Consider the following 25,056-nt stretch of genomic DNA (forward strand, 5'->3'; position numbering starts at 1 on the left):
TCTTCGGGACGCCAATCTTAAGTTATCCAGGCACACCGAGAGATCATTGCAAATATGTCCCTTGTCTTCCACTCGGACTAGCTGATAAACGTCATCTTTTCAAGTACTAAACAAGTAGGATGGATATAATTCTTCTCAACAGCTTTAGGTGCTCGCCGCCTTCTCCATCACAGGGTTGCGTTGGAGGCGTAGTATTTGGTAGGCGGTGTTGTGGTTTTGGCGATGCTGAAGCCTACCGCATATTTAGCGTATCATGAGAGAATTGGGTTGGTTGTGAATATTGAGGGTAGGTTGCTGAGATTTGAAGGCCATTTGACCACGGTGGTGGTGACGCTCATTGTTTAGAGGATAACGAATGGAAATATTGGCTGTGGTGAATTGATAGAGATTGTAAGAGCAAGAACAGTTCGAATTCTTATTTTCTAAAAGGAATATTGTGACGTTCAAAGCCAGAATCAGGTGGAAATCCCGCATAAATATTATCGTTTTAGCTGCTGGTTATGTACAGAACTGTTATAATCCTCGGGGTCGTACGTGGCGGCGCTAAGTGGGCTAATTGCGCACAAAGTACGATATTTCAACTTAGTGCTTGATCAAGATCCACCATGTCAGCCAGCCACAAACTGTAAAAACCAATTTAAACCAATTTTAGGGCCTTTTGCATGTCTGTCGACTAGTCACCCCCTTGCGTATGGGCCGATAGGTCTAGCCCCCTAAAGCACTGATACCTGCATTCAATAGAGAATCTCCCGACCAAACAGAAGCTGAATGATTACCTACTTGGCTTCCAGGACCGCAGGGGCACGTGGTACTTAGTTTCGTTTTGTTATTCTTAGCCTCCTTTAACCCCTCCCAAGTAGGATAGCTAGGTCACTGCTCACAATAGTGTCATCATGAATCTTGCTCAGGGTTCTCAGGCTCTCATAGCCTTGGTCAGTGGTGTTACTCTCCACCATATGTTCTACCGCTTAAGCGAATGGGACACTAGATCTCCACTTCTGTTGGTTTCGTATATTTCTGCCCTAGTCGTTGGGAGTGCTAGCATTTGGATTTTAAACGGCGGAACGGAAGTTGTCGTCCCATTCTCAGCAAATGAATTCCGAATGTTTTGGGTTTATCACATACTCGGCGTGTACAGCAGCATGCTGGTCTACCGAGGGTTCTTCCACAGATTGGGCAAATTCCCGGGCCCTTTCTTTGCGCGCTTGTCCAATCTTTATCTGACAAAGATGTCTTCGAACCTTCATCTCTACGAGGAGATTGGCAAGCTTCACCAGACATATGGGGACTATGTTCGAACAGGTAATGTGATAACTTCCTTTTTAGCGAGGTATGTTTTCTAAGTAATCGAATTTAGGTCCTACCGAAATCTCAACCACAGACCCAGCAGCGGTCCAGGCTATTTATGGTAACCAGTCTCAGACTACGAAAGGCCCTTGGTATACATTGTTGGACCCGCGAGTTTGCCTATCCTTCACCAGAGACAAGCAAGAACATGCGCGCCGTCGGAAAGTTTGGGATCAGGGATTCAGCACCAAGGGTAATATCTCCTATTTGAACTGGTTAACAAAGAATGTACACTAACATTAGACCCCCTCAGCAATTCGCGCCTATGAGCCAGTTGTTGCGTCATACGCCCAACAACTGGTGGAAGTCGTGGAGCGAGACCTTGCCAGTCCAATCGATATGACGCGGTGGTTTAGCTATTATGCATTCGATGTGATGGCAAGACTTGCCTTTGGAAAATCATTCGATATGATTGCCGAAGGCAAAGAGGCTTACTTCCTAAAGACAATTCGGACGGATATGACAAACATTGGCCATCTTAAACATATGCCCTGGATATTCCCTATTTTCATGAATATTCCGCTTCTAAACGCAAATAACCAGAGGTTTTGGAAATGGATCGAAAGCCAGTTCCTGGAAAGGAGTGCTGTAAGTGCTCTATGGCTCGAGAATTAGGTATAGAAGCTATGCTAATCGTTGTCTATATCGTTGTCTATAGGCAGAGCCAGAGCAGCGAGATATATTTTCTTGGATCCTTGATGCGTATAATAAGGGACCTCAGTCACCCCAAGATATGCTTAACCTCCATGGAGATGGCTATCTAATTATTGTGGCAGGAAGGTGAGAAACTCGAGACTCTTGATTCCTCAAACCTTTACTTTTGCTTACCTGACTAGTGACACAACTTCTACAACTCTATCACATCTTTGGTTCCACCTTGCCAGTGATAAAGCTCTAGTTCAAAGGCTTCAGAAGGAGATTGATGCTCTTAAGGAGCTGAACGATGATACGCTCTCCAAGATCGACCTTCTTGATGCCACAATCCTCGAGACCCTTAGATTACACCCAGTGGTTCCTTCTGGTCTTCAAAGACTCACCCCACCAGAGGGTATGACCATTGGCAAGACATATGTTCCCGGAAACACCATTGTCCAGGTGCCTTTATATACGATGTTCAGAGGTCAGTTCATTTGTGGTCCCAACCCCTTTATCAGGCTCTAATCTAGTCTTACCAGACCCACGGGCGTTCGAGCGTCCAAATGAATTCATCGCGGAACGCTGGACTACCAATCCCGAACTTGTCAAGGATAGATCCGTGTTCATTCCATTCAATATAGGTTAGTTCTGATGGTGTATAGATAATTGTAGGCGTGCTAATCAACTTATAGGACCGTGGGCCTGTGTTGGTAGGCGGCTTGCACTCATGGAGCTTCGGCGAGTGACTGCGGAACTCCTTTTTCGGTTCGATATCTCCTTAGCTCCGGGAAAAGTCAACGATGCATTTTTGAAGGATGGGAAAGACACATTCACTCTTACTGCTGCACCACTACTTTTGAAATTCACCAAGAGGCAGTAAGCTACAATTGAAGGCCAAGACAGCTATATATAAACTATATATAATTTATTTTACATGTTGGAAAGCTGGTTTTCGGTTGCCAACTATCGAATTAACACTAAATAGCAGTATTTAATTGTGAGATGACGACGTTGGGAAGTTTCTCCCTCTGTTCCATCCTAATATAGGGAACCGATACACTGCACATAATAAATGCATAATAATGCATACATTTAACCGTCAAATCCTGGAGACTGCATACCTGTGAGACTAATACCACATTATGAAGCAGTTCATATGCGAGGTGGGGTGATGTCCCAAAATCTCGCATCATGCTTTTGACCCCTATAACCAACAATCTTACTTTCCTATAACAAGATCCGATGATAATTTAGCCATAGGTTCTTTGTCTCTATATAGAAAGCACGATAGATCGAAATCAGTTTCACCACTGACACACAAACCTTGCTTCTCGAACCCTCTTCCGAAAACCGCCATACCTCTATTCTTACTAGTATATCTGTACAGCTTTACATAAACAACACCCTGACAATAAATTCGTTATTAGTCTTGTATGGCTCCAGGGTTTCCAAAGTTACAATCCCGCAAACAAGCGCTCTTCCCACCAACCCACCTTACCGCTCCTATTCCTCGACACCGAACAATGTGGTCGAGGGAAGAGTACAAGTAACTAGAAATCCGGGCGTGATTCTATTTTCAGATGCCCCCTGCGATTTACAGTCAGCAATGCACAAGCTTTCTCGCACTCGCATAATATGTCCGTTGACTTGTTGCCCCATAGCCCCGCAAATAACAGTCCGCCACGTACTAGCGGCTTCGGTTGCCCCGCGGCCAATGTTTCAGTCACCATTTTGATTTCAGGCGCCTAGGTGATAGGTGAGATTCTGTGGCTATATCCAACCTCCCGACGATCCCGCAGAGCTTAATAAAGTATCCAGCAACTGATTTTGTCTGATCTCCACCATCCTCACTTGAAGGATATACGACTCCCACGACTGTCCCATCCCAATCTAAACAAGATGGACCCCTTCAGCATCACCACGGGTGTTCTTGGAATCACAGGATTCGCTTTATCCAGCATCAATAATATTCGGAGCCTTATTGATGGCCTTCAGGAAGCGAAAGATGTGCTGCAAGATGTTACATCTAACTTGGAAGCCATACAGCATCCGCTTTCCGCTCTCAAGGACCTTCAGATTCCCGATAGCACAACTTATGATGAAACGAAAAAGGATCTGGAGAAGACTGGTGTCGCCGAAGCCGTGAATAACTGCGGGCAAGCATGCGCCGAATTTACAAAAAAGCTTGAGCAATGGACGAAGCATTCCAGTGCGACGAAGCTTTCCCTAAGGGATCGACTAACAGCCGGCATGTGGAACAAGGAAAAGATTCAGACGTTCAGAACGCAGGTCTCTTCTTGTCGGGCCATCGTCCAGTTTGCCATCGGGAGCGCCCAATTGTAGGTGGCTAAGTGTTATGCCGGAGAAAATGTGCTAATGCATTGATTAAAGGGTTATACTGATCCGGTCGGAAAATACGTCCACGACTGCACGGGAGGAGACAAAGAAGCAACTGCTAGTTCTCGACAATTCTATCAAGGAGAACACCGAACTCATAAAGAGAAAACAAGACGAAACCTTGCAGCGCAAGAAGGAACTTGAAAGTCCCGAGGACGAAGATGAAGACGGCGGCGCTCAGCGAACTCTAGCGATCCAAGAGACCGAACAGCAATCACGCGTACTGGAAGCCGAGCAAACTGCCTCTAAGGCTGTGTCCAAAATAATTGCGAAATTGACTATTCCGCAGGTCACCAACGCATACAACAATTATTTTTCAGGCACCAATTCGGGCATACAGGTCGGTCACAGCACAGGTACAATTAATTGGACTAGTAGTCGCACCTAAGAGATAAGTCGGATTTATACTCCCGTTGGGAGTTGTGCCAGATGTTGGGCCGAGCATTAGGAAATGAACGTGACTTGGCGATCAGGCAGTTCCTGGGAGCTCGGTGCCCATCGGAAAGCTGCAGGCCTTAAAGATGGCGCTTGCAAAGACTGGAGCCCTCCGTGCTACCTTCCACCGTCGCAACATCCAACTCGTGACTGTATTGTTTATACTGTGTATCAGAGACAGCTGGCAATAGTAGGCTCTTGATAATATCAAAGCACTCTCATATCTAGAGGGACCTGGTTATGTATTTATCGCATGTTGCGCTTGATCTGAGTGCTCGGGGCTCTAGTCAAGGCAATTCCTAGGAAGATGGTAATCCCAACCTCCACAGGATCAGTAGAATACGCGAATGTGGGCTGTCCACCAACCTGATTCTATGTCTTAGCGCCGTGGAGTCACCTGATGTTGGACTCTGGGGCTGAGGACGTCCCCTCCTTCACTTGAGTCAGACAAACTATCCTCCGGGACAATATAAAGAACGTAAAGTTATTTCTCATTATGGCATCGACTTCATTTCATGGCATCAACTCTGGTCTTCAGATTGGAGCTCACACCGGTCCGATCAGTCTGGCTCTAGGTGAGTCGCAAACTGGACACAGTTAGGGTCGACCAACTAACCACCGCTTCCAACTATAGAGCGACCGGAAACTCCAACCAAACCGTTATCCACCGTCCCATTCGCGCAAGACCAGGAGTTTGTCAGTCGTGACGTACTGCTTCGTCAGATTCGCGAGAAAAGCTTAATCCCGGGGTCGAGGATAGCACTCGTTGGCCTCGGCGGTGTTGGGTAAGTCATAGAGAGCAGATGTTGCGTGGTCTATTACTCACAAATCGAAGGAAATCGCAACTTGCTATCGAATACTCTCACCAGATCCGATCCCAATCGCCGGGAACATGGGTTTTCTGGGTGCATGGGAGTAACGAATCCCGGTTCGAGCAAGGTTTCCGGGAAATCGCCGATCAGGTCAAACTCCCGGGTCGTCAGGATCGTCAAGTGAATATCTTCAAACTCGTCGAGAACTGGCTCCGGGATGAGAAGATAGGGAAATGGGTTTGCATCCTTGATAATATCGATGATGACCAGCTTCTTTCGGTGAGAAGCCTAGCAAACGCCTCGAGTAAACCGCTCTTAGAATATATCCCCAGAAGCCAAAATGGTTCTATCATCATCACTAGTCGGTCCAGAGAGGTTGCACTGAAGATGGTTGACCACAAGGGCCTTGTTGAAGTTAACCCTATGGAACGGTCCGAAGCACTGGAGCTTTTTCAAAGAAAGCTAGGGGAAATCCAAGAAAGTGGAAGCCACGAAAATGAACAGTTGGTTGACGCGCTAGAGTTCATGCCGCTAGCGATCGTACAAGCCGCCAGCTACATTCGAAATCGGACGCCTTTCTATTCCGTGTCACAGTACCTGACAGACTTCCAAAAGAGTGACCTTGAAGCGACAAAGCTTTTGAAAAAAGAGGCAGGTCACATCTACCGGGACTGGGAAGCCAAGAATTCGATTTTAGTGACTTGGCAAATATCGTTCAATTATATACGCCAAACAAAGGCATCTGCGGCGGATCTACTATCTCTTATGAGCTTTTTCGATCGCCAGGGGATACCTGCGAGTGTTGTTCGACATCGACCTAAGGCCAACTATAGATCAAGATCAACATCAGAGCTTCTAAATGACTCTAGTGACGGGGAGACGTCTAAGTCTGATACCGGCCCTGATTTTGAAGACGACATCATAACACTAAGGGATTATTCATTTATATCTATCAGTGATAACAGCACCTTTACGATGCACCGGCTGGTGCAATTGACTACGCACGTGTGGTTGAAATCTGATGGAGAAATCGACCAATGGAAGGATAAATTCATTAGCACCCTTTATGACGAGTTTCCTACTACCGGAGAATACGAAAATTGGGAGAGGTGTAGACTACTCTTCCCTCATGTCAAATCAGCAATGTCACAACAGCCAACATCACCTGATGCTCAACAGCAATGGGCTACGCTACTTTACAGATGTGCATGGTATACGATTAGAAACGGTGCCATCGCAGATACAAGAGAAATGGCATCAAAATCAAGAGACCAAATAATTGTACTATTGGGTGATAGGCACGAAGAAGCTACTAGGAGTATAGCTATGTTAGCAACGGCATTCCGGCGTGAGGGTCGGTGGAAGGAGGCCGAGGAGCTCGAGGTACAGGTGATAGAGAGGAGAAAGGCGAAGCTCGGCGAGGATCATCCCGACACGTTGAGGAGTATAGCGAACCTCGCATCGACGTTCCGTGATCAGGGCCGGTGGAAGGAGGCTGAGGAGCTCCAAGTACAGGTGATAGAGAGGAGAAAGGCGAAGCTCGGCGAGGATCATCCCGATACGTTAACGAGTATATCGAACCTCGCATTAACGTTTTGGAATCAGGGGCGGTGGAAGGAGGCTGAGGAGCTCCAAGTACAGGTAATAAAATGGAGTAAGGCGAGGCTCGGCGAGGATCATCCCGACACGTTAACGAGTATATCGAACCTCACATCGACGTTTCGGAATCAGGGCCGGTGGAAGGAGGCTGAGGAGCTCCAAGTGCAGGTGATAAAGTGGAGTAAGGCGAAGCTCGGCGAGGATCATCCCGACACGTTAACGAGTATATCGAACCTCGCATCGACGTTTCGGAATCAGGGCCGGTGGAAGGAGGCTGAGGAGCTCCAAGTGCAGGTGATGGAGGGGAGTAAGGCGAAGCTCGGCGAGGATCATCCCGACACGTTAACGAGTATATCGAACCTCGCATCGACGTTTTGGAATCAGGGGCGGTGGAAGGAGGCTAAGGAGCTCCAAGTGCAGGTAATAAAGTGGAGTGAGGCGAAGCTCGGCGAGGATCATCCCGACACGTTAACGAGTATAGCGAACCTCGCATTAACGTTTCGGAATCAGGGCCGGTGGAAGGAGGCTGAGGAGCTCCAAGTGCAGGTGATGGAGGGGAGTAAGGCGAAGCTCGGCGAGGATCATCCCGACACGTTAACGAGTATATCGAACCTCGCATCGACGTTTCGGAAGCAGGGCCGGTGGAAGGAGGCTGAGGAGCTCCACGTACAGGTGATGGAGAGGAGAGAGGCGAAGCTCGGCGAGAATCATCCCAAAACGCTGCTCAGCATGTCTAATCTCGCTTATACCTGGAAATCCTCAGGTCGCGATGCTGAAGCCATCGATTTGCTTCGTAGTTGCTTGGCCAAGCGGAAACAAATAATCGGCTTGAACCATCCGGACACTTTATCTGATTCCAGAACATTGCTAGAATGGGAAACGAAAACGCCTCGGCGGGAGGGGCTGGAATCGGAAACATCTCAACGAAAGGAAACAAGAAGCGCAGTCAAACGATCATATCAGAAGCCGATAGCAAACTTGAAGCGAAGATAAAGAGAGAGGCAGAAAGAAGCCTTCTCCCCACAAACAAACAAGCATGACCTGGCCGGAAGGATCAAGCACCACCAGGTGCCAACAAACCGAAAGGCCTGAATATGAACCCCGATGTAAATAAGTTCAATACTCAAATCTCACATGGTGACATATAATTTCCACTTTATATGTCAGCTTTCCTAGGACGATTGTTCCTATCATATATTGGCTTGGTGTGCACTGCTCCAAATGAATTGGCCTACCACTTTGGTGAATATCACTGCCAAAGGTTGAGGACAGGTTAGCAGGAAAGTCGTCAACAAACAAGCTATGGCTCAAGATGCCTGTCAAGGTGAGTAATTCAAGTAATCTATAATACCTCTTGTCACGGATAATTTCAACACAATTCAATACCAGAGAAATGGATCAGTTGTTTCGGAATGGTATGAAAGCAAAGTGGCAAAACTAATTTCGATCTATCCTGTAGTGAAGCTTGTGGTCTTTGATAAATGGATGGAAATTGTCAGGGTAAGAAATACGTAGAAACACTCAAGCCGTGAGACTTTGGCATGATAATCAGCCAGCCTAAAATGAATTTAATTTAGAGTCAATAAGACTCCCGGGAAAATCATACACGTAGACAGGAGGAAGCATCGGAGAGCCTGTGGTCGACTTTCAAGGAGCTTTAACCTCGACCAGCAATTTTCCTGTGAGATATTCAGCATAAAAGCATCAGATGTGGGAAGTAGGCACATAGCCCTAGGATGCCAAGCTTACCTGTATTCACGCCATGATACAATTGCACCAAGGCGGTTTCTGCTTGCGATATACCCCCTCGCACAATGGTTTCCCTACGCTGCAATCGACCTTCCGCAAGCAACTCGCCGAGCTTCCGTTTGACTTCGGGAACCCTATCCATATGATCAAAGACGATAAAGCCTTCCATGCGAATCCGCATCCTCCATATCATCATGTAGTTCTTTGGCCCTTGAACCTCCTGTGCATTGTATTGACTGACTCCACCGCACATGACAAATCGAGCGTTTTTGTTAGCACAGAGAAGAGCCAAGTCGAGAACTTCTCCTCCAACATTGTCATAAAAGACATCAATCTTCCCTTGCGCCAAGCCTTTGAACTTTTCGGCGAAATCGTCACTCTTATAGTTCAACGCCCCATCAAATTTGAGCTCATCAACCAACCAACGACACTTCTCATCCGAGCCTGCAATTCCATACACTGTAGCACCAAGGACCTTTGCAACCTGTCCAGCAATAGACCCCGTTGCCCCTGCGGCTCCGGAGACAACCACAAAGTCCCCGGGCTTGACATGGCCAACTTCGACCATGCCCCAGTACGCAGTGAGTCCTGTCATTCCAAGGACACTCATATGATCAGTCAAGCGACCTCCATCGGCAGGATCAGGTGCAGGCACGGCATCCAGGGAGCTTTCATTGACAATTGCCTGCTCGGTCCAGCCTACAATACCAACGGCGTAGGAGCCGACTGGAAACTTTTGGGACCGCGAGGCAGTCACACGGCCCAGGGCATGGCCGCGCATGATTTCACCGATTGCAACTGGAGGGAGATATGAAGGTTTATCGTCCAACCAGCCACGCATCGCAGGATCCAGACTTAGATAAAGGGTTTCTAGAATAACATCTCCATCTTGAAGGTCTGCTGCAGTGGGAGTTGTATGTTTTTGTGCAGCGAATGTCTCACCGGGGACAATATCTCTCTCGGGGCGCTGTTGAAGATGGATGGCAATGTATTCGGTGGGTTCGGAAGACATCTACAAACAATTTAGTATTAGTATAACGGAAACAAAAGTAAACTCTGCGGTACCTTACTGCTTAGGTCGGACAGGAAAATAGTCAGATGTTGTTGAAAGGAGGCTGATAGGCTAAAGCTTTTGGACAAAGAGAGGAAACCATGACTATCAAGATTCTTAAGTGCTCCTCTTCTCGGTCTCCCATATTGCCGAGCTACGTATCCACCTCTCCGGAAGACAAAGGAAAAGCAGCGCTGTATTTGTAATTGGCTCATGTACAAGGGTCAGGGGCATCTGATTTTTAATCAAACCTCGAGTTTGGGCCTCGTTCTTGACCGCTGGTTACACCACTTTACAACAATTCAATATGATCCATGCATGAATGGATGTCGGTATCCCTTACAGATCCACGCATCTCCATTTGGATGGCAGTGTACAGGCTCTCTCTCGCGTGTGAAAATCAAGCTTTTTATCCCATATAAATTCATGCATACACTTTAAATGAATCATAGTACACCGATATATATATCTCTTTTTTTTCAAGGTGGTTTACAAGTTGTAAGCCTACAGGCCAAAATCATGCATTAGGGCAAGACAGCTAAGCCTAAAAAATGGGACCTGTGGACCTCGGGATCATCCTGAGGTCCCGCCCGAGGTTCTTTACGTCCTAGGGCCTGTCTGCCCACCAGGGCAGGTGATGTATTCCGCTTTACCCGACCTTGGTATTTTGTGTATTTTGTGTACAAAGTTACTCATCCTTTTTATTATTAGAAGGCTATGGGCGCAGAGCGTTATCAATGTTCTTAAATCAAGGCCAACATGAATCCTCGCAACAGCCCCACTCCGACCTAATTGCTTTCGCCAAAAGGCTCCGCAAAAATGGGATACATATCTACGGTAAGGCTGTTAAGACAGCTCTTGCAAAGGCGTGCCAGATCATGCGTGCAGATGCAAAAACACTGATCTTTCATTTACGCTGAAACATGCCCTACTCTAAGTCATTCTTACGGCAGCAATATATACCGGTTGAAGGGCGAGAATACCCTGATGGCCCCGAGATCGTACTCTGGGTACGGCCCTGAATTTATTGATTGGGTATCAGCATACAATACACTTTGAGACGGACCGAAACAGGCACAGGTCTTTGGTATTTTAATAAATTTATGGAATCAGAGAATGCTGATTGGTCCAACTACCTCTGTACTCGGACTGATGGAGCTTGTGTTCACGTGAAAAGCCACCTTGCGAGGGACATTGCTAAGGTGACTGTTGACCTACTCCTAGCATGGATGGGGGTGGACAAAGCTCCTTCTACATCCGACAAAAGCCAAGTTAGGGATATCTCCGCAGAGTTGTAACGTTATATCTCCGTCAGCAAAATCGACAGCCCTGAGAATGAGACAAGTCTAGGTACACTTCCATATTCCTCGATTAGTTCACAGGCTTGGTGGGAAGAAAGTGACAACATCACGAGGGTCAAGTTGACTGCCGATGTCCTGAAAAGGTATGTTCCCGAAAGGACCGCCCCTATGCCAGCCTTTACCGAAGAGATCACATCTATGATCAACGGTGTCCCTGGCACAGAAAAGTATCCTTGCATCTTCCTTGACCCAACATTGAGCTTTGCCAACAAAAGGTATGGCGCAGAAGATAGGAGGAATACGGCCACCCCAGCTCTGGCCCCATCTAAGCTTTTGCAAATTGGCCGATGTTGCAACTCTGGTGTTCTTCGGCGTTTTGGTGCTATCCCGACCAGACTGACTGTTGTAACGTCAGCGCGTGAGATGCCCGACCACATTTCCAGCATCAGTGCCGATCACGTGGCCAAGATTCCGTTGGTATTAGCAACAGAAAAGTACAATCGACAGTTCTGGAAGGTCCTCTTACATACCATTGTACCAGGAACGAGGATGCCAGCTCGATCTGCTGCTCTTTTTGCTGCTCTCAGTCTGCAGATGGGGATTGTGCCACTCATGAAAGTAGCAGAACAGGAGATGCTTGCGTTCAAAGACAAATGGAATGACCCTGCAGTACCCCAGACATGGAATCTCGGATGCTTGACACTTCTCCTTGCCGCTAATGAAGCACACCAGAAGCAGCGAGATATGGGGTTGATCATAGCCCGGTCTCAAATTTTGAATCGCACTGACAGAGATTTATTTGACCGTCTTGTTACTTATAAACTTCTAGAAGAGAATCTCCGCACCTGACTAACAGCCCAAGTCCCATCACTCCGAGAACAATGGCATCAATCTCATCCACTCCAAGTCTGATAACCGCATCAGTCGGGCCACTAGTAACATGCCGAGAGTGTCAGTATCCCCGATCCGTCACTATAATGAGCACCGATGGAAAATGCGGTCTTTGCCTCGCCGAGTATGCCGACGACTGGCAGAAGGAAATACGTGTCAGTACAGGAGTCTCAAAAGCCGTAACTGCCACTTCAAAGATAACCTAGGTCGAATGCACCTCTGGCTCCTGCCAGGCCCAATATGTGATCGATTACCTCGATAGGTGGCTTTATCTTCACTACTATTTTCCTGATCCAGAATGCTATTATTGTCGAAGCCAGAGTAGCCGGGATAATGACGAAGATCACGTCAAGCAAAACAAGTCTCCCGTCCCAGCAGTCCAACGCAACAAGTGCTCAAATCACATAGTCTAGCCCGAAGAATACCGGACTCCTGCATTCAAAGAGTCGGACTTCATTTTTCCCTTTTGCACCTCAGGCTATGGCCCAATAACAGAGCTCGAAGTGACCCCATATAAGCTACTTGCCGAGAACACATTACCCTGGCTAGCCCAAGGCGCAAATTACCAAGAATGGCCCCACCGGAGCGAATCCATCTTCCGAATAATCAGCAGAATGGGCACCGAGAGAGTCCTTTCAGGGATTAGTCTTTTCCCTTTACCTCAGCCCCAGCTACGCTACAACGGGAAGCCCATCCGCAACTCCAAGAAGATAATCTCAACCCTGGGAAAGATCGTCGATCACAGCAAAACAATCGATGGCAAATGTTCCCTGTGCTGCTCAGCCTTCCATTACAGCCACCTACTCGCAGTCTGTGTACGTGATGGGTGCTTCCAGCAAATGTGCGCCAACTACCTAGTAGGATGGTACATGTACAACTCTGCAGGCCGTGTGGTCAACACGACGGTGCTGGGATGTCCATTTTGTCGCCGATATCCTACCCTTCCCCTAGTGGCGAAGTACTGGCCGAGTACTCAAAGTGTCAAAGATTTCGCCAGAGCAGTCCTTGACAACGGAAAGTTCATTTATGCATGGTGCTGCGAAGGCGATACTGCCAAGGTGGTGATAAAGCGGAGCTGTATGCTTGGGGAACCTCTTGAATTGACTGGTGGGGTTTGTGATCAGTGTCACGAGAAGACAAAGAGTGAAAGGAGGAGGATCGGAGAAGGCGGCGCCGATATTAAAGATAGCTATTATGATGAGGATGATGCATAACATTCCTCTATGATAAGTGATTAATTGTTGGATATTCATTTGTGAATCGTCTGAACTAGCTAGCTACCTTGCGGAACAAAATCTCATTTAACCAGAGCCACCCTTTAGCTCCAAATTAATATCGCCCGAGAATTTTAAGTAACAGAAACAGAGTAGTGAATGTGAAGAAGACCCCAATACAGAGATCCCCAGCGGCGTCAGAAGAGCAAAACCCCGCAAAGAAAATCACAACATTGGAAAAGATGGAAAAGCACAAAACATCAGGGGTATGGGTAATGGTACAAAAATAGAAGAAAGTCAAGGGGCGGCATAGGGAGAAAGGAATGAGAAGACTAGTAAGGCGAGTTGACAATGTCATCCTTGCCAAGACGACTGCTCCATCTACTGCGCGCACGGTTTGGTGTGGCGGGACCAGCGATGCTCTCCCGCGTAGGCTTCTGGAAGGTACGCTTGGCAACCATGTTGACCTCGTTGGGCAGAGCAACGATGACATTCTTGTCGGAGCCGAACCGGAAGTTATCAGCCATGACATTCTCACCATAACGCTTGATGGTATACGGGTCCTTGCGATTGGCAACAACCTTCTTCATACTCCATGTAATGATGAAGGGACCGGTAGCGGTAACGATGCTAGTTTCCGTTGAGTCGACACCAGTATTGAAGCGTGCCGTGGTGAATGAGAGAGGCTGCTTCGTTTCGTGCTGGAACTGGGCAACGTGAGCGGGCTGCAAGCCGAGACGGCGAGGTTGAGGCTTCGAGTCCTTCGCGAAAGCACGCTCGAATCCGAGCTTGCCCTCGTTCTTGCCTTCCTTCTGCAGCGAATCAATTAGGAGAAGGTAGGTACGGCAAGTTGCCAGGACCCAGCGTCCATCTGCAGATACATCAAGGCCGATGATCGGCTCGCCGAGAGCCGGGATGTGAGTCTTCGCATTGATGCCCAGACGGTCGAACATGCGGATGTCACCCTTGTTAGACGCGACAGCAAGGTATCCCTTCTCAGTAGTAGCCATAGCCGAGAAGTCATTCTTGCTGGCGTACTGCTTGAGATCGGAGTCGACAAGCTTGTTGCCAGAAAGACGAGGATCGATGCGGTAAAGGGCGTTCTTGGATACACCGACGAATGGTTGCGCCGCGGTCATTTGTGCGAATTTCTGTGAGTTTTGTTAGTTTATCCCGAGATAGGTTCAAGACGCGTGAGGTAACTTACATTTTCGGGAGCAAACGTCTCCACGGCAATATCGTCATGGACCTTCCATTCGTCGACGATCTTGCCATACTCCAGATCCATCTTGTACAGCGAGTTGGGATCATCTCCATTCTGAAGAATCATATTCTGATCCTCAGCATGGAGCATGACCTTCTTGGGGCTGAAAAGGTTGCCCTTAGGGGTCTCAACCTTTGAAATAGTCGTGGAGAATTCAAGGTTGTTGTGAGCGGTGTGCTTGAAGACTCCGATCTTGGAACCGCGCACAACGAATGATCGATCATGCTTGTAGCCAACTGCCAATTGTGAGTTGACATTTCCATCGGCATCGCGTGTAACAACATCTTCTTCCTCCTCGTCGCTGTCGTAGTGTTCACTACGTTGAGCATCGTCCTGGTCTCCGTCATACTCCTCTTCGGCCTCTTCTTCCTCTTCCTCGACTTCTTCCTCTGGCTTGTCGTCGGCATCTTCCATGGTAAGATCCTGGAAGGCATCAAGAACATAATCTCGGTCATTCTCCTTGACTTTAGTCCACTTTAACTCATTGAGCTGTTCCCACAGCGCCTGCATCAGACCCTCCTGGAACCGTTCTTCCGAGGCTTGGTCCTTGAATCGCAGGAGCCATGAGTAGGCCGAACCATCTTCACCGTAATGGTTGAAAATGAACGAAAGATATTCAAAGTTAAAGACGGGGTTTATATCGGCGACGACAGCTTGTCCTAACCACTCCTTATCCTTGCCAGTAATCTGGAGCCAGTACTGCCAAGTACCGACCTCCGAGACGGTTGCAACGATGTCCGACTCCTGGAGCACAAAAGTTCCGGTGGAAAAGTCGAACAAATGCAGCTCAGCATTTTCCTTGCAAAGAATCTCCTTGGCTTCGGGGTGGGCTGCAGATGGCGGGGCAGTAGTCGGCTCCTCCTCAAGAGTGGCAGTCTTGATCTGTCCTTTGGACTGGGCGTATTCCACGTCCTTTGCCATAGCTGCAGCTGAATCTTCTGCTGTCAAGGAATTTCTGGTCGGCGAAGAGACCGGACTAGCAGATGGAATGGGCTTCTCTTCGTTGTATGAGAACTCCTCCAGCTCTGCCTCAGTAGCCTTCTGTGCACTACGGCGGTGTTTACGTTCGTACTGACACTGGAGGGCGGCAAGTTCAAAAGTGGCAACTTTGTCCGATGGGACAGAAGAGTCACAAATGAATTCAAAGAGATCACCAGCGTCGCCGCTCAGATCATCCCAGGCTAATATCTTTGCGCCTCCGTCACGGAGTTCAGAGCGAAAGTGGAGAGTTTGGTCCAAGAGGAAAACCTTCTCGTCCTTATCTAGGCCGTCGCCTGCGCCTTGCTCGCCGTCGTCATCCGCAAGTTCTTCCTCGCCCTCTTCATAGGCTCTCTGGATTACAAGCTGGTATTGGAAGTCCTGGCCGGTACGTCGGATCGTGGCAGCAGCGTCCTTGAAGATAAGCTCAGAGTAGCCTTTGGGCGACTGTGGGCGGACCAGATACAGTTCGCCTTGGGGAATTTCGATGATGGATTCTTTCGAAGCGTCACCAAACAAAAATTTGCTCACTATTGAATTCCGAGAAGACGAGAGATCAGTTTACTAGTTCAAAATGGCAAAAAAATAAAACAAAAAGATGCCCTTCTATGGAGGGGTTTGGCGGGGCATGAAAAGCGCAATGCTTACCGTTGCGGAGCATAAACATGGTTGCGAGGGGCAGCTGCCAAAACAAAAATGCGAGGGGCAGTTGAGAGAGGAAGGGAGGCAAGAAGAAGTGAAAAAAAAGTAATGTGGGAAGGAGCGAAAGAATCAGGCACAGTAACAAAGGCTCTTCTGCCTATATGAAGAGGATAGTGGGAAAGAAGCAAAAGCAAGTCCTCCAGTGGTACAATCACAATGAAAATCGCCTCCGTCATAGATTCCAAGGTTGTGGCTGTTGTGGCTAATTGCTGAGGTAAGCACCCGGGTTCGCTCTATTCCCAAATAGGCAACATGCTTTTCCATATTCAATCGGGTTCCGGGTTCCAGTTCGGGGAGACTCGTAAAATGGCTTATGTAATTTACAATTTTCGAGCCTCCCTCAGCTCCTAAGACGTGAGAGTCGAAAATAATAAATTATATTACGATATCAATAACATTCCGACTTTTATTTAACCCTATCATCCACAATATCCCTCAGTTTTTAAGGCTTCCCCTACCACCTATATGACAATAGAGAGGGAGCTTTAATTATATTGAGGTAGTACTGGCAGTGAGGAAGGAGCGTTCATATATTGAACTATATGCTTAATATATGTGAATATATATTTTAGCATATACACTCGGGGTTTTATAAAAATCACTAGTACACATATAAGTACCGCCGAACTATCATATAGAAATACACTGTAATATAGAGGGAAAGTACAAGCAATTTATTATTCAATTAAACGTGAGCAAATATAAGGTATGTTATAGTACGGGTGATACGTAGATATTGGGTGTAGTTTGGGGTCAGTTCGGGGAGACTCATAAAATCGCTTACATAATTTATTGTTTTCGAGGGTCCCGGGAGCTAAGGGAGAGCCTATTTATCCGGGCTGTTAGTTCGGCTCAGTTATTAAGAGTTTATAAAGCTGGCAGAAGTTAGTAAAGCATTGGCAAAAGGGACAGTAGAGCTCAAGGAGGTCAAAAAGTTACCTGCAGACGACGATCAATGCAAGACTATCGATACAAGCGTGTCTTCATATATCAATCTCTGAATGTCTCTCTTTTGGCGTTGTAAATATGTACAAGGTATTCGTATTTTGGATAGCTCAAACTATTCCTTCTCTTCATTTTCGTCCTCGCTTCCTTCCTCAAAGGCAGCAATCTCATCTAACTGCTTCATCTGTTCTGCTTCCATCTCTTCCTCATTCGCATCTTCAGCATCATTCTCGGCATTGCCCGCGCCCTCGTTCTGGTTTTCTCTCAAAGCTCCGCCTTTGCGGGTGGGAATAACCTTCATGAACGCCTTGCCCCAGTCACGAAGCTCCAGCCATGCAAGCATGATCTCAATGACATGGTTGGTGGCCAGTACCGGACGATGGGCCATTTGAATGTACTGCCCGATAGGCAATTTGGCAGTTTTGATTCCCTTCTCAACCGCCTGGTTGTAACAAACTGCCTTGTGTCGGTTCTTATCCACTAGCGCTCCAACAATATAAGTGCTGTAAGGCTTGAGCTCGGTCAGGGTATTCTCACTATCACTGCTGAGATAGATGATTTCCCCATCTTCAGGCTTCGCATCAGTTTGTTCAGCGAAAGGGCCAGCGAGCTGACCTCCGCGCGCGGCTGTCATCTGTTCTTTAGCCACTTCACTAGCATGCACAAAGTCTTCCTGGAAAAATCGAACACGCTTCCAGTTTTTGTGGCACGCCAACACAGTGTCGAATCGCTCTTTCAGTAGTTTGTCGAATGACGAGAACATCATGTGCCCGTTAAATACTGCGCGGCTGTTGTCTGAGTATGATCGCGTGAGCTGGCCAGCCAATGAGATACGCTCTCTATCAGACATCAGCTCGTCGTAGCCGCAATCCATCACGAACGTCAGAGGTAGTAGTGTTGACCTGGTGTGCTTGGCTTTCTTGCCTCGCCATAACTGGCGTAGCTCGTTGACAGCTGCCTCGCCGCCTTTTTCCCTTGCCTCCTCAACCATAGCCCTGCGACGGTCTCGCTTTTGTATGAGCTTTTCCTTCTTCTGGGACTTTTGAAGCGCGCGCTTTTGCTGGTGAGCTTCCGCGCGGCGTAGTTTCTTCATTTGATTTTTTGACATAACAGGGGCGACTCCGTCGCCGCCATCTTGAGATGTAGACTCATTGGCGGGTTTTGTATCCTTCTGAACCGTAAATTCTGAGAGATCGAGAGGTTCGTTGCCAATCTGAGCGCACACGGGCTCCGGTTTGTTGCCGGCAACATCACCAGCTCCAGTCATGGCAGGGCCGAGCACCTCGTGGATGGTATCTTCGTCGTGGTCGATTTTGGCTAATTTTCGAGGTCGCTCTTGCTCCTCCATCCTCGTGTAGTGGAACTGGCAAGCAAAATATTAAGGTGGGCTGTCGACTGTAGATCAAAAGATCAAAAAGCGCCCGCCCCGAAATCCATTAACCAATGACGTGCGTCGCAGCCCTCATTACTGTGCACATTTCACGTGACCATCCAGACCCAACTTCTCCAATCGTCACAGCGGCTCCTCGCTATCCCTCCAAGCCCTTTACCCGCTCATTACCGTCACAATGCCTCAGGATATGCCCCCAACGGGGGGCTACGCTCAAGTCCAGTACAAGGTAAGCCATACAGCTCAGTTTCCGACCCCCCAATGGCCCTGCGCACCCAGCACACAGACATCCGAGCTAACAGTTTCGTTTCTTACTTTCTATAGCGAAACGTCCCCGCCCGTGGCTTCAAGCCCGCCTACTACATGATTGGCATGCACGTTATCATGGCCTACGGTTTCTACAAGTACTTCCACGGTGTCCGTGAGCAGCGGTACGTTTCGTCCAGCAACAGGCTTCTTTCCTGCCTCCGATCGACCCGAGAGGACCGCAATTGGAACCCGACGCAAACCGGGTAGCGGAAGCAAGAAGCGAACTCAATAACTAATATGTGTGTGAACACAGTGAGCTCGCTCGTGAGAAGATCTGGTCCCGTCTGCACCTCACTCCTCTCCTTCAGGCCGAGGAGGACCGCGATCAGGTCCGCCGGCACTACGCCGACAAGGCGCGCGCGAAGGAGCTTCTCGGTACCGATGCCAAGGTCTACAACTCTGACCGGTAAGTCCTATGCAAGCGCAGTTTGGCGTTATATCATTTCCTGGATTCATGCTAATATTGCTTGCCTTGACAGCTTTATCCGCCCTACTTTCGCCTATACCCCCGCCAACCTCACTCAATAGACAGTCTGACAATGTCACACTTATTTTGAGCGATATTGTATCTCATTTCCTCCTTTTGACTCTGTATGATGCTGGTGTTTGGGATGCTTGGTTGAGTGACCCCTTGCCTCCATGGTATACAGACTGAACTGGGCCTTTCTGATCGTTGTGGGAGAGCTAGAAGCATTGTGGTGGTAGTTGGGGTAAACCATCTCGAAGTTATTTTGAGGAAAACATTGTAGATATTACTTGCCTAGTGAAGGGTTTAGTTCAGTCTTTTGCAATACGTTTTATTTCTTTGCTCGTTCAAAATCTTCATCCCGTGGCAGAACCACAAATAAGCTAATCGTAGAGAAAGTAATATATTTGTGTATAATGCTATGTGGGTTTTTTATGACATCATCTCTTGCAAAGCGCCGCTGCTCGCTAGCGACGGGGGTAGTTGATAAAGCTGCAACGCAGATCTAGACAGAAAGCAAGGCGAAATGTGACGCTGAAAAATGGAAGTCGGGCCGCGAGTGGTGTACAGAATGGAGATGGACCATCCATGGTATGTGAAATGAAGAATCAACAAGCCCGACAGCACCACAGCATATCCAACCTTTTCACTGTCCAAAGGACATGATGCTTGGACTATCCAAATAGATCGGCCACACCACCAAGATCAGGACCATCGTTAATATCGACACGGTGGTTCTGTTGCTGTGTCTCCATCTCATTGGTCATGTACCGCTCCTGCAGTGCTGAACGAGCCTTACGACGTTCCTCGCGAGAACCCAGTATCTTCCCTTGCTCGGCAATACTGATGCCGCGCAAGGGCTCAAGGAGCTCCAATACCAATGCACGCTGCTGCCTTGGTGAGGTAGTGCGATGAAGTGCAGACTCGGTACTGGCCACTTTATCTGCGCTGATTCCTGGCAAACTCAGGAAAACGGCACGAGGGGTCTCGCTACAGAAGCCATAGAGACACCAAATTGATGCAATTAGCTGAGCGAGGTCCTTTTGCATATCGACAAAGTATGATTCATGTACGGATGAAATGCATGCTGTGAGGACATCAGTACATATGAATTCGCGGATGGTCGCGATTGTTTGGGTGTCCGGGGTATCGTTTGTGGGCGCAAAGTCTTGAAGAATTGACCGAATGACGCGGGTGATAATGCTACCGCTGCGTGTATCGCGCATGCGAAGAGCGTGCGTACAGAAGAGCATGACTGGCTCAAAGATCTGTGGGGAGGAGAGGACGAAATGGCGGATAGAATCAGAGAGGTTCGGGGTCGGCTGGGGTGCACTGGGGTCCGATTCAGTCCCATCTGGGTCTGAGAGGTAAAGTTCCGTCAGTATTGAGTGTCTTATGCTTATGTCTGATGGATCAGGGGGGCTTTACCACCTCTCTGTGGATCGAATAGACTGGCTACCATGATCACAGCAGAGTAAGTCAACTGGCGAAGGACACTTTCGGACTTCATCTCTGTGGTGAGATCTCCGTCCGAAATTCCATTCCTGCGTTGTTCAATGATTTCCCATTCTGCGGTGACTTTTCGATCAATGTTGGTGAACAGAGTCGATAGCATGGGGGGCAAGAATTGGCTGCGGAATTGCACAGGGCAGTCGTCAATCAGACAACGCGAGATGTTGAGAAGAACCGAGAACTGGTGGGAGGATAGGTGCGGTGAGTCAACGAATAATGCTTCAGATAGGGGTCCTGGGAGTTCGGCGAATCCATAGAAGTGCTCTCGCATCCTACTCATGCTGAATAGCATGGAGTAGCACGCTTCACGGACAGCTCTGACTTTTCCTCGAACCGATGATGCAAACCCTTCAAGTGTAGACTTTGATGATGTGATTCGGGCGTAGAACTCGTCGCGGCTACCGATAGAAATACCAGCCTGCCAAAATCGATCTGTGAGTATGCGTTCGACTACTGGTTGCATCCCTTCGACCATATTCCAATTGGCAGGGTTGTGGAAAGCATGGGCGTGTCTTGAAATTGAAAGTTAGCTTGATGGTATGAATCTGCATTAGCATAGTAAATTACCTGACAAGCTGCAGCAAGGTGGGAAGAATAACAGGGATCAATTCGTGCCACATGTCGCAAGCGGTCACATAGGCTGGTGTAGACTTTTTGACTCGATCTGTGGAAACAGCCAACATAGTCTTGGTGCCACGCAATGGCAACAGCTGGAATATAATGGGTCAGATTGGTCCTATCACGGGAATGAGATTTGGCTTTTCTTACCTGAAATTTTCTGGTCATCTCTTCTTGGACTAACCTTCCTTCGGCGTCCAAGACAACCTCAGACCAGTCTGCCAGTTTCTGTGCTTCTTTGGATTGCATGTATGGGCCAACATTTTCCAATCCAAGCATATTACAAAACCCGGGGAAAGTGGAGCTGTTCTGACGAAATTCGTCGTCTTGCCATGACTCTTGGATCGGCTGGAGGAAGGCTGCAAGGCGATTTTGACGCAGATAAGGATCAGCATTGATTGCGCGTTGCCTGTGTTGAGTCAGTATTGGGCAATTGAGACGGATAACAGGAATCAGAAGAAAATTTACATGATAATGAGCAAGATGGAAGTCAGTTCCATTTGCAACTTGTCATCAATGCGGTTAGCCAGCGTGATTTCTTTGATCTTTGGCTCAAGGAGGTCATAGAAAGTCTGCAGCGGGCACGGTTAGAGGGTACAGGACGATCAGTATGTGAGGATTGACATACATAGAAGTAGTCCGCATAGCGCATAGCCAACCGACGAAGTTCAGAGCTTGCCAATCCATGAAGTTCTTTGACAGCCTCGGAATACAATGGGTATTCGGACTGATCTGGTAGACGTGACATAAGAATGTGTTCCAGAACTTTGAGCGCAAATCCTGGATGATTGTCCAAAGCCCTCGAAGAGATGTCGACAGCCAATTTGATGACTCTTTGTTTCAGAACAGGATCCTATGGCGAAGAGATGAGTGGAGGAATCTCCTTGGAATTGGGCAAAGTGACATACCTCAAAAGATTTTTGCATTAGAGTTGAAGCCCAGTTTTCCACCGCATGTTCTAATTCCATTCGTTTAGACTCCTGTTACGTATTAGCAACCGATGATTATTTTTCTGCTTGATCTTCTCACATCACGTTGGGGTGCTTTTCCATGAGCCGAAACCCACTTGTTGTAACCCTTGATGACAGCCTCTACCACTGCGAATTGAGCATCCGCTCGCATGAGAGGGATCGACGATTTGGAGAAAGTTGACACTGTAAAATGAATGAGCCGCTGAGTCCATAGTTCGGTAGGCTGGTAACACTCACTGCTAAATGGTTGAACACCGCTATACAAGTTATCGAGGTTGGTGTCCACCCGGGCGAGAATTTCACGCACCGCTTCTTGAGGACGCTTGACTGTGATGATTTCGATAATCGAGGAGCAGTAACGGCGGTAATTTCCGACAAAAGCATGTCGTTCGGGAACTGTGTCAATATCTTCGATCAAGAATTGTACCGTCGGATCATCGGATTCGGTGGGGAGAGACTCCCAACGAAGAAGCCTCTGAGTGCAAATGTTCAAGAACTGAGGAGTGTGCTCTACCACAAAGTCCAAGTTACTGATTTTTGAGTTTTGTAACAGTCGGGACCAAAGGTGCAAGCAAGGTATGGAGACCGTCAAGCTCTGGTGTTGCATGATATTGGCCATGAATTGCAGGAATGGCGGCAGATTCAAACGGTCCATGGTAGAGACTAAGAACTTGTCATCTTCCAAGCATCCTGCGATATATGAGATCATCTCAGAAAGCTTTTTAGAGATAAGATATTTGGGATCATCAACGTCATCTGGGCCCACGATTGACCATTCGTAAAGCCTTTGAAGAACAACCAGGTATTCCGACTCAAAGATCAAACAGATCAGCTCGTACGAGTCTTCGCTGCCGATAGTATTTCTTCCATAGAGCGCATGAAGTGCTTCGATTGCAGAGAGAAGCACCTGGTCGTCTTGACAAGGCAAAGCTCGGAAAATGCTGGGAACAACCTGGGACGCAATAACACCTTTGTAGATGGACCATGACAAGGCAGATCTCAAAGTTGCCAGGGCTTTTATGGCCGCATCCCGAGCCTGTTCCGAGCTAGAGACATTCTGGACGCAATTGTCGAGAAATTCGCAGATTCGAACTAGCCAGCCCTCCTGTCCACAGCGTGGGATGGTGGGGATGTTTTTATCCCCAGTAATTTGCTCCACGATGCCTGCAGGAGTAAAGATCTCGATGAGCGACCGGTTGAGCTCACCTCCTCGTAACGACGAGGCAGTATCTTCTCGGAAAAAGACATCCTCGGAAAGGGTCTCAAGAACAGCGAGAACCAGCTCTTTGTGAACGAGAGATGCACCCCAGAACTGAACCAGGTTGGCATCCATATCCATCCAATCCAACCCCCAAGTCTTCTTAGCGGCCTCGGTCCACAGTTGGGAGATCTTATTCCGGAAATAGGCAGGGTCTTCGGGGCGGATGTTCTCGGCGAGTTGCAAAATCATCATGCGTAAGGTCTTGGCTTCTTCGGGGTTCGTAAAGTTGTATTGGCGAAGAACATGATCGAGGAGAGTAAGACCGAAGTATCGGACAACGGGCTCATGCTCCATACGGGAAGCCAAAAGGAAGCCATTTCGCGCCGCAGCATCAGACTCTTTCAAGTTCTCCACGAACTGGGAAGCCTCCTTCCGTATATCATTTGACGATGCAGGGTTGTGAATGAGTTGCAAAGCACGGATGATGTCGACCATGCCGCCCTCCGACAGCTCCTCCGCAGCCATCTTGTCGACGCGTTGCAGGAGTATTTGGTGAACAAAAAAAGTGAAGTCTCGGTCTCGTGTCACTGTAGTAGACCGCGTCTCATAGTCAGAGGAGCGCAGGTAAGACTCGATGGCCGTTGAACTTGTCCTGTGTTAGTTTAGCAGTCGGACACCGCAACGGCCATCCGCACGCGCCACTCGCTCTTTCCGGGGGAAGGGTGGCTCGAGGTTGAGGATCGGACTTGAAGTTGTAAATCGGTACTTTTGCAATGTAGGTAGTTGGCGAAGTGAGATCATGAGAGGGAATACTTGCAGAACACAATTGGTCGGGCTGAGAATTTTCCCTGAAGATCAACCAGGGCACACCGCTCACACGTTGATGCTCCGCTCTTCTCTCACACTTGCGATGCACTAGATAGAGGACTCGATTGAAGCATTTCAAGGTTATAGATGATTATTTAGGTAACAATTGCTATAATATTTCTTTGTTCTATGCTAATCAACGTTGTTTTGGTGTCATCATAGCTGCCTAGTATGCGAGCTAATGCCCCTCATCATTGTTTATCTTATCTCACATGCCCACGGTCGTTGTATACTTCGACTTATAGACCTATCACATACATATACACTCAAAAGTACCTTCGAGTTTGATTTAAACAATCATCTGATGCCTTTTGTCCAGTTTTTACCCTTTGAAGTTTGGAGAGGCAATAGAAAAAAAAAACAAATTGAAAGATATATATGTAATGAAGCAATTGATATCA

The 25,056-nt window shown here is 47.9% G+C and overlaps 9 protein-coding genes across 9 annotated transcripts; 5 read left to right on the forward strand and 4 right to left on the reverse strand.

The window, feature by feature from the left end:
• Positions 1-893: 893 nt before the first annotated feature.
• On the forward strand, positions 894-2,863 carry N7537_009441 (cytochrome P450; the record flags this gene model as incomplete). The annotated part of the gene is made up of 7 exons (XM_056900495.1): positions 894-1,302; positions 1,358-1,540; positions 1,601-1,935; positions 2,006-2,127; positions 2,184-2,467; positions 2,523-2,624; positions 2,676-2,863. 7 exons carry the CDS (start codon positions 894-896, stop codon positions 2,861-2,863), a joined length of 1,623 nt encoding a protein of 540 aa, XP_056749163.1.
• A 1,019-nt stretch (positions 2,864-3,882) lies between these two features.
• On the forward strand, positions 3,883-4,768 carry N7537_009442 (Cytochrome P450; the record flags this gene model as incomplete). The annotated part of the gene is made up of 2 exons (XM_056900496.1): positions 3,883-4,322; positions 4,375-4,768. 2 exons carry the CDS (start codon positions 3,883-3,885, stop codon positions 4,766-4,768), a joined length of 834 nt encoding a protein of 277 aa, XP_056749164.1.
• A 4,105-nt stretch (positions 4,769-8,873) lies between these two features.
• N7537_009443 (MDR family NADP-dependent oxidoreductase) lies at positions 8,874-9,987 on the reverse strand (the record flags this gene model as incomplete). Its single annotated transcript, XM_056900497.1, has 2 exons — positions 8,874-8,905; positions 8,976-9,987. The coding sequence occupies 2 exons, from the start codon at positions 9,985-9,987 to the stop codon at positions 8,874-8,876; spliced, it is 1,044 nt and encodes a 347-aa protein (XP_056749165.1).
• A 1,508-nt stretch (positions 9,988-11,495) lies between these two features.
• N7537_009444 (uncharacterized protein) lies at positions 11,496-12,176 on the forward strand (the record flags this gene model as incomplete). The annotated part of the gene is made up of 1 exon (XM_056900498.1): positions 11,496-12,176. The coding sequence occupies one exon, from the start codon at positions 11,496-11,498 to the stop codon at positions 12,174-12,176; it is 681 nt and encodes a 226-aa protein (XP_056749166.1).
• A 656-nt stretch (positions 12,177-12,832) lies between these two features.
• Positions 12,833-13,432, forward strand: N7537_009445 (uncharacterized protein; the record flags this gene model as incomplete). The annotated part of the gene is made up of 1 exon (XM_056900499.1): positions 12,833-13,432. One exon carries the CDS (start codon positions 12,833-12,835, stop codon positions 13,430-13,432), a length of 600 nt encoding a protein of 199 aa, XP_056749167.1.
• Positions 13,433-13,764: 332 nt separating this feature from the next.
• On the reverse strand, positions 13,765-16,341 carry N7537_009446 (uncharacterized protein; the record flags this gene model as incomplete). Its single annotated transcript, XM_056900500.1, has 3 exons — positions 13,765-14,583; positions 14,640-16,204; positions 16,323-16,341. 3 exons carry the CDS (start codon positions 16,339-16,341, stop codon positions 13,765-13,767), a joined length of 2,403 nt encoding a protein of 800 aa, XP_056749168.1.
• Positions 16,342-17,436: 1,095 nt separating this feature from the next.
• On the reverse strand, positions 17,437-18,669 carry trm10 (tRNA (guanine(9)-N(1))-methyltransferase; the record flags this gene model as incomplete). The annotated part of the gene is made up of 1 exon (XM_056900501.1): positions 17,437-18,669. One exon carries the CDS (start codon positions 18,667-18,669, stop codon positions 17,437-17,439), a length of 1,233 nt encoding a protein of 410 aa, XP_056749169.1.
• Positions 18,670-18,764: 95 nt separating this feature from the next.
• Positions 18,765-19,548, forward strand: N7537_009448 (putative NADH-ubiquinone oxidoreductase subunit GRIM-19; the record flags this gene model as incomplete). Its single annotated transcript, XM_056900502.1, has 5 exons — positions 18,765-18,769; positions 18,817-18,940; positions 19,036-19,142; positions 19,274-19,426; positions 19,500-19,548. The coding sequence occupies 5 exons, from the start codon at positions 18,765-18,767 to the stop codon at positions 19,546-19,548; spliced, it is 438 nt and encodes a 145-aa protein (XP_056749170.1).
• Positions 19,549-20,160: 612 nt separating this feature from the next.
• Positions 20,161-24,313, reverse strand: N7537_009449 (karyopherin MSN5; the record flags this gene model as incomplete). Its single annotated transcript, XM_056900503.1, has 9 exons — positions 20,161-20,846; positions 20,915-21,510; positions 21,566-21,708; positions 21,767-22,025; positions 22,085-22,188; positions 22,245-22,469; positions 22,525-22,596; positions 22,646-22,770; positions 22,825-24,313. The coding sequence occupies 9 exons, from the start codon at positions 24,311-24,313 to the stop codon at positions 20,161-20,163; spliced, it is 3,699 nt and encodes a 1,232-aa protein (XP_056749171.1).
• Between the last annotated feature and the right edge of the window lie 743 nt (positions 24,314-25,056).

Source organism: Penicillium hordei (assembly GCF_028827395.1).
Source record: "Penicillium hordei strain IBT 12815 chromosome Unknown utg000005l_segment0_segment0, whole genome shotgun sequence".
NCBI lineage: Eukaryota > Fungi > Ascomycota > Eurotiomycetes > Eurotiales > Aspergillaceae > Penicillium > Penicillium hordei.